The sequence below is a fragment of the Sphaerodactylus townsendi genome, linkage group LG01 (assembly GCF_021028975.2).
Source record: "Sphaerodactylus townsendi isolate TG3544 linkage group LG01, MPM_Stown_v2.3, whole genome shotgun sequence".
NCBI classification, from domain to species: domain Eukaryota; kingdom Metazoa; phylum Chordata; class Lepidosauria; order Squamata; family Sphaerodactylidae; genus Sphaerodactylus; species Sphaerodactylus townsendi.
This window is the reverse complement of record NC_059425.1, coordinates 18,756,540-18,772,061: the sequence shown is the minus strand read 5'-3', so window position 1 is coordinate 18,772,061 and position 15,522 is coordinate 18,756,540. Positions and strand designations below refer to the sequence as shown.

Sequence of the window (15,522 nt, the reverse complement as noted above, 5' to 3'; positions counted from 1 at the left end):
CCCAGAAAGTGCACACAGGGTTTACAGGGCCGCTTGTGTGCTGAGGCTTGGTCGCTTGTGTGTCAGGGCTAGGGAGCCTGGCAGCTAACTCAGAAAGAGGTACTCAGGGGGGGAGGGGAGCTTCACTGAGTTGGGCAAATAACTTATGTTTTCCTGAGAAGAGGCTCTCGCTGCCACTGCCACTCTTATCTCACCTCAATCTCGGGTTCTTTTCCCTCCTATTAAACTCCAGACCAGCTAAGACCAAAGGCTTTATCTCATTCTTCTGACCTTGGGTTCATCTTACATCCTGCCCTTCGCACCTTCTGTAACTGGGGATAGTATTATGGGCAAGGGCAAGGGAGTAATATGGGCAAGGGAGGAGGGAGGAGGAACGGGTTTTGATATACTGGGGTTGTTTGAAGGTTCTGGCAGCAGAACCAGCTTTTTCCCCTCTTACCAGTGTGTCTATTTATTATTATTATTATTTATTGAACTTGCTATACCGCCCTATCCCCGGAGGGCTCAGGGCGGTAAACAACACAGAATCATACAAAAAAATAAAAATCTTAAAACAGGTACATTCTAAAATAGGGCCCACGAGACCCATATACCACCCTCTTCCAAAAATGAGGAGGGGTCCCAGTGATGTTAGGGGACCCTACTAGCAAGGGCGTGGGAGGGCGGGGCATTATCGGCGGCTGGGCTCTCCAAAGGCCCGGGTGGAATACTCCGGTTTTACAGGCCCCATTTCAGGTGAACTTCTCCAAGGGTCCTGCGAGGGCCCGAATAGCTGATGGTACTGTGTTCGCACCAGGCTGGTGCCAGGTTAGGAACAATAAAGGCCCTGGCCCGTGTGGAGGCCAGCCGCGTCATCGAGGGGCCAGGGATCTCCAGTAGATTCGCCTCTGCTGATCGCAGAGGATGAGCCGGGACATATGGGGTCTACCAATAAAGACTTCTTAACCATCAAGTTACAGAGTCTGATTTGGATCATTATATCCAGAGTCTGACAGCTTGCTTACTTGCCTGCTGGGAGGGAAGCGCACCAGGATGCCTGGGGAGGTGGATCAGAGCAGGCCCTGGCTGGAAAAGTTGGGCGCTGAAGCTGGACAAGGGCTCCTTAGGGTGGAGGGAAGAAAGAACTTTTTGCAAAGTGGGGAAGCGGAATAGGATGGCTGAAGCAGCGTGGGAAAGGGGATTGTGGATGCGCATTGGCTAAATGGATGTGGAAGCAGCCAATTTGGGGGGGGGGCAGGGACAGTCGGCCAGGCTGGAACTTCCTGTGGGCTTAGCCCAGGTTTCCCTGGCTGACTGTCCCTGCTCTCCCCCCAACATCTATCCGCCACACCCCTTTTCTTGCCGATCTGAAAAGGATCTGTCCTCTTTGCCACCTCTGGCCTCTACCTGGCTGCAACTGGTTTCTTGAGCAGTTCATAACAACACAAGCCTTTATTGGCATATAAAACAGGACAAAATTTTAAAACAAAACAAGGTTAAGAAATGCAGTTAAAACTACTAATTTCCAGTATAAAATTTGCAACAGTTTCACAAAAGAGCACATCAGAGCTGTCTGTGAGATTGGGTATCTTATAAACACTCATGCCACTGAGAAATCATTTTCACAAGAAAATGGAATTCATGTATTTTATGCGATCTTATTGTGATTTAGGGCATAGAAACAAAGGCAATGGTCAAGTGTTTCCAAACCGTGGGTCATATCACATGAAATTTCAAAGCTCTTTTAGGAACGTTCCATAATTCTTAAATCTTCCCACTCCCCTTCCAGCAGAGCTGATGGCAGCACATTACATCTTGCAGTAGCCAAGGCTCTCTGACTCTGGGTGGGACTCGATAATCTCAGCAGACGTAAGATATAGTTGCCATAATTCCACGCTCGCATGCTGGATTAATAATGTAGTCGGAGAACAGGTTGTCTTGGCAGCAAGAGTCAAATTATGAAAATCTAAGATTCAAGAGCCTATTCTTAACTTAGGCTCTGAAAATGCTTCCCACCTTTGTGGAGCATAAGGAGGATTCCAAGGGGGAAACTAATAGCTTCCAACCTTTCAAAAGATCAAAGTATACTCATTGTGAAATAAAGTTTGAATCTTGGATAATTCAGAGAGGGAATATAGCTATTGGATCCTACTAGAAAAAATGTATATGCAGCCAATATTTTATGGCCCCTTATCCATGCTAAGGTTTCTAGAGTTATTGTTTGGGCCCATCTCTATGCACAACGCAGAAAGCATAAGGGAATAATACATCTAGGGAGCCCCATTAGTTTCGGAAGGAATTTGGAATGTGAATAAATTGAAATGATTTTATTTACTGTGCTGAAATCCAAATGGGGGAACCGTACAGTAGCAAGGAGCCAATCCTAGCCTCAAAAACCTTCAAAGCCGCAGGAATGTATTGATTGCTTTTACTGTAAAAAAAAGCGATATATTGCTGTCATGTTGGTATGTGCCGAGGTAGTTACTGCTAGTCGCTGTGAGGACCATGACAGATTATACCCAGTGGCGTATCTGCCTAGGGACAAGGGGTACCCCTTGTCCCCGGGCGCCACTCTTCTGGTCACATGGGGGCTTAAAATCGGGTCTCGATTGCGGATCAGGAAGTCCCTGCTGTCTCCATCGTTTTCAGTAGCTCTGGCCCCTTGGCCTTGAGGCAAGTAATGCTAAAATGATGAAACAGCAGGGACTTCCTGCTGCCTCCAAGTTTTCCTCTCAACCTCAGCCATTTGTGGACTCTCTTCCTTCTCCCTCCCTCCCCCCCTGCTAGCTGGGCCTCCAGAGGGCAATGTGGGTGGAGCTGAGGTGGGCGGGGCAGGGCAGAGGCCTCCTTGGGGGGGGCATCCTGAAGACAATTTGTCTCCGGGTGCCATTTACCCCTGGTATGCCTCTGATTATACCTATAGCAAATGCCAAGGTATCGGAAATATTTGACCTGCTCAATTTTGTGGCCCTTAATTCGCCAGGACATGGGCTTCCAACTCTTAGCAAAAATGAGAACTTTAGTTTTAGCATAGTTAATTTCCAGTCTGTTCTCTTCGCAATAATTAGCAAAACTGTACATTAGGCGTTTAAGGCCAATACTGGACAAGGACAATAACACTGCATCATCTTGAGCAGTTCATAGAACTGGGGGGTGTCATGGCAACAGATTTCTCCCCCTCCCAAAAGCAGGAATCTTGCAGTGTTTTTTTTTCTGGGAACCAAATCCTGTGCCATTCAGTGGGGCTTACTTTTTAGCAAGGCTGTCTGCCTGGTGCAAAAAAAATGGTTTGGTTGTGGTGGGGGAGGGCGGCCGTCCATAAGCCCCCCAACCCCCCAGAAAACTCAGATTTTGCACCAGGTTACATTTTTCCTAGATACGCCTCTGGCATATGGCAACCTCATGTCAAAAATTTTGATTCTTTTTACATGGGTTCTACTATGTTACCGCAACGAGATTGAACCCCTACCAACACTTTATCCCTGTGCCCCACTGACAATAATTATAACTGCATCCTTCAAATCCTAGTTCTTCCTCAACATCTAAAAACTCTTGCAACAATTTCAGTTTCTTGTCAATCTGAAAATTGTATAATTGGATTTTTTAACTTATAAATGACAGGCATTGAAGCTAAAATCTTCTGCAAGCAAATCAGGCACCCGATCACTGACCCACATATATCCCCCTTCCCCAGACCCTGCATTCAATATTGTCAACAGAAAAAGTAAAGATAGAAAAGTATAATGCTTATTACCTCCATATGGCCCCTAGATATACCCTTCACATCTAACTCTGCTCACCTCAATACATTTTCTACAGTTAAAAAAATTATTTCAGTCATGTTGGGTCTCAGGCAAACTGCCATTCAAGTCATGAGGTGATTTTTAAATATAGGATAATAATAATAATAATAATAATAATAATAATAATAATAATAATAATAATAATCGTTGTTGTTGTTATTATATTGATACAAAAACAGTTATACACAGCAAACAAGATCAATATGCTGGATTTTGTATTATATCACACGTCGGACACTTCCCAAGCATCTAGGACTGTGTGATGTATCGGCCAATTTATCTAATGCAAGTAGAGCTGGAGTAGGGTACGGCCTTTGGTACAACTGACATATATGGTGATTTTGTCAAGCGTTGGGACATTTTAAGTGTCATCTGAGTCTTTAGGCACTGCACCCAGTGTGCCGATCACCACTGGGACCACCTTTACTGGTTTGTGCCAGAGTCTTTGTAGTTCAGTCCTTAAATCCTCGTATCGTGTAAGTTTTTCCAGTTGCTTCTCATTATTATTATTATTATTATTATTATTATTATTATTATTATTATTATTATATAAACCGCCCTACCACCGAAGGGCTCACTGATGGTCCTACACTGATGGTCTTTCTGCCTTAACCATATATGCTTTTGCTTTCTTTCTTCTTTTTCTCCCCCTCTCCCTTCTATAATCCCATACTACTAAATAATACTAAAAAATAATAGTAGCTGTCCACCTGTAATACAGCAAAGAACAAAGGGTCGGCCTCCTTTACACAGCTGTTGTAAGGCTGAGCTATGCCCATGAAGTATATTTCAAAGTCTCTACCCCACGGAAACTTACATCGCAATACTCTTTCGTTTGCCGCAACACAAAAAGCAGTATACTTAAAAACCACCGTCTCTCAACTGCCTCTACTCTGTGAGGTGAAGTGAGGCTTGAAAACCTGCCTCGCTCCTCTCCTCCAGCTTCAGAAAAAGCCTCGGCCTCACTCAAAACAGTTGCTTGGTGCCATGACAACGAGAAGAGATGGAATTCATGGGATGAGTCCGGTGAGAATGCTATATGGCCATGCTCGTTCAGATTTGGAGCATTTGTACATCATTTCTTCATTTTCAATCCTCCTAATTGTAGAGAAGGAGGAACGTGCAGGCACTATTCTGCCAAATGTCTTCACCAGCCTGCTCCCTCCTCCTAACTAATGAGTGGATGTCCTTGTGTTGATATACCCCGATTGTATGTTGATCAGTACAGAAGATGTGAGCCAGGAGAACTCCATCAACATGGAGGTTGGCAACTTGAGCATCTTCATATAAAAATTTCTTAGCGGGTGGTTGTGAGTTTTTCAGGCTGTGTGGCTGCGGTGTGGTAGTTTTTGCTGCTAATATTTCGCCTGCATCTATGGCTGGCATCTTCAAAGGCATGACATGGTAAGATGTGTTTCTCGCCACACCACAGGGACATACGCATTTGATAATGCCAGCCATAGATGCAGGTGAAACGTTAGGAGCAAAAACTACCAGACTATAGCCACACAGCCTGAAAAACCCACAACAACCCACTAAGAAATTTTATGTTGTTGTTGTTGTTGTTGTTGTTGTTGTTGTTGTTGTTGATGATGATGATGATGATGATGATGATGATGATGATGATGATGATGATAATAATAATAATAATAATAATAATAATAATAAATTTGATTTAGTAGACCGCCCTACCCCCGATGGGCTTAGGGCGGTTTACAGGCAACCAGACACAATACATTGCAACTAAAACAATCGAATAATCCCAATTAAAACAATCGAATAATCCCAATTAAAACATGGAGGTTGGCAACTTTAGCATTGGCAAAGAATCACTTAGTATAAATAAAGTTCTCTCTCAGTATAAATAAAGTTCTTTTGTTTATGATTTCTGAGGTAAAAAGGCTGATCCTTACCAAGATAGCTGTTTTTATTTTAAAGTGGCGCACAAGCTACATTCTGCTCGTTACTCTGCAAATAGGATTACATATATAAATATACCTGTTGACCTTCAATGTGTTGCATTTGGAGCTTCATCCCTTAGCCCCAGAAAAAGTGTATCTGTTTTCCCCTCCCCACATATTTGGGTCCTGCCACTGTCAAAACCTCTCTGCTCATGTTCCCTTCACTTGTTCTCAAGTTCCATTCCAAAATCTTTCTAGCTTACCCCCATCCTCACCCGCACCCACCCACAGAGCACCACCAACCTGCCCAGCTTTTCAACTATTTTCTGTGGTCCTTCAGCTTACAAATGGCTGGCTTACATCCCAGCTGCAGATATACATCCTTTACAGAAGCAGATGGTTTTTGCAATACCTGGAAATTCACTCTATCATCACTCTCTCTCTCTCTCCCGCTCCCCATCTTTCACAAATCATTATAAAATCTATTACATAGAATAAAGGGTCCATTACAAATCCTTAGGGCATCCTGTAATTTCTCTTTCTTTTTTGGCTTCTTTGCAAGTCCTCTCCTCTCAACCCCTGAACTGTCAAACAAAGGAATGAAACTTTTTGGCTCATAGACAGAAGATCACGTACCCCTTGCTCAGTCTATACCAATTAATCTCAGTTAGCTGCTGCCCCCACTTGCCCCTTTGCTAAGCAAAATCCAGATGTCTCCACTCAAGAAGACAAATTTCTGTTTTCAAAACAGTATTGTGTTGTTCTGAACCAGACAGGCTTGCCTGCAGTTATGAGTGTGGCTTGGCCACAACTGGTTACCAACTCCAGGTGGAGGTCTGGATTTGTTCCAGAATTAGAACTGATCTCCGGATTACAGAGATCAGTTTCCCAGGAGAGGATGGCAGCATTAGAGGATGAAGTGTATGGCATCATATCTCTGCTGAGTTTTTTCCCTTCTCCAGAGTCTGCCATTCTGAGGTACCGTATCCAAAACCCCAGGAATTTTCCAAACTGGAATAGATGACCCCAGAAGCAAATGCCTTTTGACAATGTGATGATAAATGTATTTATATGAACACAGGAGCGAAGTCTTACTGGCCCCGCAGAACTGGACAAAGTTTTGCAGGGCCCAGATCTCATCAAGTAGAGAATTCCACCAGGCTGGGGCCAGTGCTGGGTAGTTCTTGGGCTAGCAAGTTGTTTTGTGAGGGCTGTAAAGCATTCTGGGGGGTTTATCAGAGAAGGTGGTCCCACAGAAACATGGGTCAGACTGTTAGAGCTTTGAAGAGAAGTACAAAACCTTGAACTGCTCCTAAACACGGAGTTTTCATTTAATTGTTGTACCTTTACAGCCATGTGCAAAAGACAAATATACTTAGCTCCTGTCCGGGCCCTGCAGGATCTTATTTCCGCAGGGCCTGTAAGACCACCAGGCGTTTGGAGTGTCCAGCCGCTGATAGTGCCCCCCCTTTTATTCTCCTGTGTTGGGGTCCCTTTACCATCTAAGGGACCCACCTTTCTTCCTCCCCCCTCTTTGGGAGGGTTTTAATAAGGGTTTTTATTGTTGGACGCCACTTATTATATTGACCGCTGTGTTTTAATTTAATGGGTTTTCGTTGTATATGTTGTAAAGTTCTGTTGTGCACTGCCCAGAGCCCTTCGAGAGTAGGGCGGTATATAAAACCCAATAATAAATAAAAAATAAAGTAGTAGGAAACTGAAATTTGTTTGATCAATCTGGGCTGACATATAATGGATGGAACACATATTGGTTAGTGGCGTAAACAGAGGTGGGATCCAACCAGTTCTCTCCACTTCTCTAGAAGTGGTTACTAATTTTTTCTGGTTGATTCCCCACTTACCGTTCGCTGCGTGCTACTCTCAGAACGCTCATTTCTGGCGCGGGGGTCGTGTTCCCTGGGCTTCTCCACTGCCCCGCGCTCTGCGCGGGGTCATCAAAAGGCGCCGTTTTGAGGAGTGCCAGAAATGACGTGCGCTGAGGGGGCGCGAGAGCTGCAGAGTTGGGGCGGCTGTGTTGTCGTCGCTCCAGTAGTGGGGAGTTCTGCTGGACCCCACGCTACTTTGCAAGAGTAGCGCGCAGCAGATGGTAAGTGGGGAATCGACCAATGAGTGCTGAGAAGGGGTTACTAAAGCAACCTCCCTGCCCAATAGGGACTGGAGGTACGTGTGTGCGGCAGCACCACTGTTTGAATCCCACCACCATCGGAACCTGCTGTTAAAATTTTTGGATCCCACCACTTGGAGTTTATAGGATCCCAGGTTTCATCCACACTTATCAGTTTTCACCAGCATGGGAACTAATTGGCCATGCTGACAGCAGGGCTGATTAGGGAATTATAGTTCCTGAACATCTGAGAGTCAGTAGGTTCCCACTCTGGCTTAAGGTCCCTTATAAATCTCCTCGGCTCAAAACAATAAGCTGAGTGGGGCTGAAGGGCAAGGCCTGATAAAAGGAGGGGATCAGTCAGTAAAAGGACCAAACAGATAGATCATTTGCTGAAGCATCTGCCACTTTTTTTGGCTGACTCCACACTCAAGGCTCACTCGGGTGGCCAACTCTGGGTTAGGAAATTCCTGGAGATTTGGGGGTGAAGTTTTGGGAAAGATGGGATTGGAGCACCAGGGAATAATGCCATAGTGTCTAGCCTCCAAAGCAGCCACTGTCTCTAGGGAAACTGATCTCTGGCATCTGGAGATCAGTTGTAATTCTGGGGTATCTCCAGACCCTACCTGGAAAATGTCAACCCTACGTCCCACCCTTGATTGCCGCCCAGGTACAAGAACTCTGTTTTTCATGAGTTGGCAACTCTTTTGGTAAACAATTATTATAAAGGAGCTACACTGCTTATTTCTTGCGGCCTTTATTGCTCGATAATTCATTTCTGTTTTTACTTGCTGATCAAGTGATTCTACCATCTCCAGCGCTCTACTCCTTGCTTTGCTGGTGCATGCTCAGGTAGCCAAGGAGTGATAATCAACAAATATGGATTAGTTTTTCAGTGCCCAATTTCAATAGGACTGCATATTGCTGTTGCAAGAAATATTGGAAAACTCGCAGGAACAGTTCTAGTAAGAGGTGGAAGGAGCAGAGGTGGGATCCAGCAGGTTCTCACAGGTTCCCGAGAGTAGGTTACTAATTATTTGTGTGTGCCGAGAGGGGGTTACTAATGGGTGATTTTGCCACGTGATTTTCGCCTTAGTTACGCCCCTCCTCTCAGCAGTAGCGCGCAGAACTTGAAGCAGTCTAGCAGGAGGTGTGCCGGCGTGCGTGGCAGCCTCGCATGCTCAAGGTATTCAAGTTTCAGCCTAAAGGACCGGCACATGCGAAGGTTGCCAAGTCGCCTGCTACAGCCCTGCCTCCTCTGGGAATTGCCCGCCCACGCTCTCACTGTGTCTCCCACCCAGCTCCCATTGGTTGCTACATGTACTATAGTTTGAATCCCACCACCATGGGAACCTGTTACTAAAATTTTTCGATCCCACCACTGGACTGGGACCTCAGTTGGGTACAAGGCCATAGACCACCACAGCCTCCATAGCATCCATTTTCTCCAGGGAAACTGATCTCTGTAGCTTGGGAGATGAGCTGGGGGATTCCCTGTTCTCACCTGGAAGCTGGCATCCCTAATTCTGTATGTTCCCAGAGTCTACTTTCCATAGGGGGAATCTGTCAGCAGTAGCGCGCAGAACTTGAAGCAGTCTAGCAGGAGGTGCACCGGCGTGCGTGGCAGCCTGCGCCTGCGTGCATTCGTTTCCCGCCCAAGGACTGGCGCAGCGGCTGTGTCCTTGTCACAGCCCCGCCCAGGAATGCCCGGCCACGCCCCCGTCATGCCCCGCCCATCCCCATTGGCGCTACGCCACAGTTTGAATCCCACCACCATGGGAACCTGTTACTAAAATTTTTGGATCCCACCACTGGGAAGGAGGCAGGTAGGATGGCTGAGCCACATCACTCTAAGGAGCCTGGGCAGAGATGAAATTTAGGGTTTTGCTTTGCCTGTCTAGCTTTCTGTATCTTTAACAGATGGGTGCCCTGACTTGGACAGCCCAGGCCACCCTGATCTCATCAGGTCTTGGAATCTAAGCAGATTGAGCCCTGGTTAGTAGTTTGATGGGAGAGGGAGTGTGGTATAGTGGTTCAGAATAAGAACATAAGAACATAAGAACAAGCCAGCTGGATCAGACCAGAGTCCATCTAGTCCAGCTCTCTGCTACTCGCAGTGGCCCACCAGGTGCCTTTGGGAGTTCACATGTAGGATGTGAAAGCAATGGCCTTCTGCGGCTGTTGTTCCCAAGCACCTGGACTGTTAAGGCATTTGCAATCTCAGATCAAAGAGGATCAAGATTGGTAGCCATAAATCGACTTCTCCTCCATAAATCTGTCCAAGCCCCTTTTAAAGCTATCCAGGTTAGTGGCCATCACCACCTCCTGTGGCAGTATATTACAAACACCAATCATCCCACCGCGTTAAGTGAAGAAGTGTTTCCTTTTATTAGTCCTAATTCTTCCCCAGCATTTTCAATGAATGCCCCCCTGGTTCTACCGTATTCCCATTGAGAAAGAGAGAAAAATTTCTCTCTGTCAACATTTTCTCACCCCATGCCATGAATTTTTATAGACTCTCAATCCTTATCCCCTATCCCCCCCTCAGGACGTCTCCTCTCCAAACTAAAGAGTCCCCCCCAAAACGCTGCAGCGCTTTCCTCATAAGGAAGGTGCTCCAGTCCCTCAATCATCCCTCGTTGTCCTTCTCTGCACTTTTTTTTCTATCTCTTCAATATCCTTTTTGAGATGTATGCGACCAGAACTGAACATCACAGGTACTCCCAAAGTGCGTTGCTGCACCACAGCTTTATATAAGGAAGGGCATGACAATCTTTGCAGTTTTATTCTCAATTCCTTTCCTAATTATCCCCAGCATAGAGTTTGCCTTTTTCACAGCTGCCATACATTGAGTTGACATTCCCAGCAGGAACTATCAACTAAGACGCCCATTGAATCCCTTCTCCTGGTCTGTGACTGATAGCAATTGGACCCCTTTTAAAGCCGTAGTGTGAAGTTTGGATTTTTTTTGCCCCTAATGTGCAATTTCACTTTGCATTTTGCTACATTGAACTGCATTTGCCATTTCTTAGCCCACTCACCTAATTTGCATCAGAGGATCCGCTTTGGAGCTCCTCGTAATCCTTTTGTGGTTCTCACCACCCTACATAATTTGGTATCATTCCTGCAAACTTGGCCAACAATACGCTACCCACCCCTACTTCCAGGTCATTTACATGAATAGGTTAATTCGAGCACTGGTCCCAATCCGGGATCCTAGGGGGACACCTTACAATCCCTACATCTCTCCACTGTAGAGAATTTCCCATTTACAATTCCACTCTTTGCTTCCCTGTTTTCTCAACCAGGTTTTTTTAATCCATAGGGAGGACTTCCCCTCTTATTCAACCTTCATTGCTGGGATTTTCTCACACAGTCTCTGGTGAGGAACTTGTCAAAAGCCTTTTGGAAATCCAAGTAGAACAATTCTTACACTGGTTCCCCCTTATCCACACATGCATGCCTGTTTACATCCTCAAAGAACTCTAGTAAGTTTTGTAAGACAGGATTTGCCTCTGCAAAAAAGCCATGCTGACTCTTTTCCCTAGCAGGGTCTTGCTTTTGTACATGTTTTATAATTTTATATCTTTAATGACAGATTCCTACTAATTTACCAGGAACAGATGTCAAACTGATCATTGGCCTGTAATTTTATGGGTCCCCTAGATCCTTTCTTTAAAGATTTCACAGTGTGACATTACCATCTTCCAGTCTCTCAGGGATGGAGGCTTCGATTTCAGGGATAAAGTTGTATATTAAAGTGAGAACATCAGCAATTTCATGTGAGGCTCTTTAAGAGCACTCTTTGGGTGAATGCAATCTAGACCAATAGGATTTGGTAGCATTTAGTTTATCAATGGCTGCTAGAACTTGCGCTTCCCTATAGTCTACCACTCATCTTCAAGTTAGTTCCTCGGATTCGCCTCCTAAGAAGCTTGGTTCCAGGTGCAGGGAATTTTCCTCACTCCTCCTCTTGGGTGAAAGACAGATGCAAAGAATTCATTCAAGCTTCCTCTGCCCAATCTCCCTCTGCACCATCTTTTAGCACACCCCTTTGTTCCTTTGTCATCTAACGGGCCCTTACCGCTTCCTCTTGCTGGCTTCCTGCTTTTGATGTACTTGAAGAACTGTTTGTTGCTGGAGTTTTGACGTTTTCACAGCCATGCGTTCCTCATAATCCTTTTGCCTCCCTTACAGCTAACTCTTGCTTCTCTTTTGCCACCATTTGTGTTCTCTCTGGTATTCTTTTATCAGTTGTGTTTGGACTTCCATTTTCTTAAAGACATCTTTTTTTTTCCTAATGAATTTTCCCTCTCAACGTCCCTTTGTTAACCATGGTGGCTTTCTTTTTTGGACTGGGCTGCCAGTTTTTCCTGTAACCTGTGGAACACATTCCAGCTGAGCTTTTAAGACTGTGTTTTAAATAACCTCCAAGCATCTTGGACATTTTGACTCTCTCTCTAGTTGATTTTCCCTTTCAGCTTCCCAAGACTCATCCTCTCTCATCTTTGAGAAATTTCCTTTCTGGAGAAGGCAAATGTAACTACATTAGTAGTTGTCACTTGTTCGCATGCAGAGATACTGAATCTGACAGCATTGTGGTCGCTGTTCCCTATCGGCTCAACAACACTGACTTCCCGCACCAGGTCCTGGGTCCCACATAGAATTAGATCTAGGATCACATCTCCCCTGGTTGGTTCTACAACCATCTGCTCTAAGCCACAGTCATTTAGCATATCCAGGAATGTTCTCTCCTTACTATGACCTGAACATGCATTTTTCCAGTTTATATGGGGATAGTTAAAATACACTTCCTCCATTACCAATGGTATTATTTTGCTTTTATTGGCCTCTCTAATTTCTTTTTCCATCTCAGAATCCTCTTGTGCGCTTTGGTCAGGGGGACGATAATATATTCCTAATATATTCCTAATAATTCCAGAATACTGACCATTAATTTGGAAAAGTGGGTTCAAATCCCCATTCCTCCACATGGAGCCTGCTGGGTGACCTTCGACCAGTCACGGTTCTTTCCAAACTCTCTCAGCCCATGCAGAGTCAGGCAGTGGCAAACCACCTTTGAATGTCTCTTGCCTTTAAGACCCCATGGTGACTTGACAGCACTTTTCAGCAGCATCTGCTGGTGTTTACCAGGGACTGCTCTTATTTTCCGGCCCCCCTTCCTGATAGAGAGGCAGGATGGTGTAGTGATTAAGGCATTGGTCTAGGACCGTGGTGGCGAACCTTTGGCACTCCAGATGTTATGGACTACAATTCCCATCAGCCCTGCCAGCATGGTTCTTACGCGGCTTGGGACCCTCGCATCTTCGGGACCGCATTACCCCATATGTCCCTTCTAGGCCTCTGCGTTCAGCAGAGGCCAATTTGCTGTTGGTTCCCGGCCCCTCCATGATGCGGCTGGCCTCCACTCGGACCAGGGCTTTTACGGTCGTGGCCCCTGCCTGGTGGAACACTCTTCCTCCAGCTGTCCGGCCCCTGCGGGATCTTGGTGAGTTCCGCAGGGCCTGTAAGACGGAGTTGTTCCGCCGGGCTTTTGGAGAGTCCGGCCGCTGATGTGCCCCCCTCTTCTATTCTAGTCTCCTAAGCTGGGGTCCCCTTACCATCTATAGGACCCCTTCTTCCCCCTCTCCCTTTTGGGAAGGTTTTATTAGAGATTTTATTTCTGACGCTGTTTTTATATGTTAACCGCTGTCTTTATTTTAAATGGGTTTTAATTACCTGTTGTTTAATTATGTTGTTCACCGCCCTGAGCCCTTTGGGGGTAGGGCAGTATAAAAAACTCTAAAATAAATAAAATAAAATAAATAAATAACATCTGGAGTGGCAAAGGTTCGCCACCACTGGTCTAGGATCTAGGAAACCCAGATTCAAATCCCCGCTCTGCCTTGGTGGAAGGAGATCACCAAGGAAGTCTAGGGTCACTACCCAGACCACCTCTGGACTTCACTTTCCTGGAAAATCATGCCGTTTATAGCAATAGCTGCTCAGAGCCTTTTGTGACAGGGGAGAGTGGGTCAGAAAATAAATAGATAGATAGATAGATAGATAGATAGATAGATAGATAGATAGATAGATAGATAGATAGATAGATAGATAGATAGATAGATAGATAGATAGATAGATAGATAGATAGATAGATAGATAGATAGATAGATAGATAGATAGATAGATAGATAGATAGATAGATAGATAGATAGATAGATAGATAGATAGATAGATAGATAGATAGATAAAATATGGTAGCTATAAATTGACTTCAACTTAATGGTAAAAAAACACAACAACAGCTGTGTGGAAAGCAGAAAGCCAGCAGGTAACTGGCTCTTTGTAACATACCTTAGCCCCCTTTCCATTGTGTATATCAACAAATCAGCCTAATGGGTGTACATGTCTTACATTTGGTGAAGTCAGCGCCGACTCACAAAAGCTTACGCCAGAATAAATGGTGTTTGTCGCTAAAGTGCTACAGGATCCCTGCTTCCTTCTGATCACCGATGTGTATGCATTATAGATAGATAATCTCAATAATTCATATGTGTATTATCAGGGTTCCTTTATTTTTAAATTTGCATCGTGAGTTTACTTAAATTGTTATATATAGCTTTGAATGCCTCAAGAAAACCGAAGTGATGGTTCTTTGGTGGAGCATCGGTTTTGCGTGTAGATGGTTTCAGAGGTGTCAAGCCCCTGTCAAGATCTCGGCTCCTTCCTGGTTGTTGCCATGAGAGTATGGGTATCGTGAGAATCCTTAGCTTGTTTTGCTGTTAACCCAGAGGTGGGATCCAGCAGGTTCTCACAGGTTCCCGAGAGTAGGTTACTAATTATTTGTGTGTGCCGAGAGGGGGGTTACTAATTGGTGATTTTGCGCTTCAAGTGCGTATTAGTTTCCCGCCGCCTGGGCGATCCTGGTGCAGCAGTCATGTGTCCTTGCCACAGCCCTCGCCCCAGGAGATGCCCTCATTTCAGAACAACAAGCCACACCCCCATTGTGCCCCGCCCCATGGACGCTACGCCACAGTTTGAATCCCACCACCATGGGAACCTGTTACTAAAATTTTTGGATCCCACCACTGTGTTAACCCCTTGCTTGTGTACTTTTGCTTTAGGCGTGCAGTAACTTTTCTCACCCTACAAGGCAGTCAGCACCTGGCCCTTAACATTATTTTGGCCTTGGAGACATTGCACAGGTTGAGAGTGTGTCCAGTGATTTCACCCCGCTGGGACAGCAAGAGGCTGATGGAACATACACTCCTGGTCTTGCCCTGTCCTAGCTGTAAGGTGGGCTTGAACCTGCCTAGCCTGATCCCTCAGGGACTGTGGGTGGGTTAGGCCAAAGGGAATTAAGGGACGGGATGTTTTCCAGGGCTGTCCCCCCACCTGCCTCTGGGAATAGGTAGTTTGGTGTACCGTAGGACTTTATCACCGTCTCTAAGGAACAATAATTTAAAGTAGGAGTTAGGAATGGCAAAAGGGTTCAAAATGCAAGAATCGCTTTAAAATAATGGCCTCCAAAATGGCCTATTGTTAACAGCAGGTCTTGCAAACTGAAGGTCATGGCTCCCTTTTTTGAGCCATCCCGTCTAATTTTGGGCCTTCTCCGTTTCCTGCTGCCTTCAGATGTTCTCAGCATTATTGTCTTCCTGTGATTCTTATCTCCTCATAATGTGAACAAAGCATAATACCCTCAGTTTAG

General features: G+C 45.3%; 1 protein-coding gene across 1 annotated transcript in view; it reads right to left on the bottom strand.

Annotated features, from left to right (window-relative positions):
• Positions 1-1,194, bottom strand: part of LOC125436834 — a 42,460-nt gene extending 41,266 nt beyond the window's left edge. The window contains exon 1 of the mRNA XM_048504172.1: positions 1,005-1,194. Coding sequence (XP_048360129.1) covers positions 1,005-1,194 — 190 coding nt within the window. The remainder of the gene's footprint in view (positions 1-1,004) is intronic.
• Between the last annotated feature and the right edge of the window lie 14,328 nt (positions 1,195-15,522).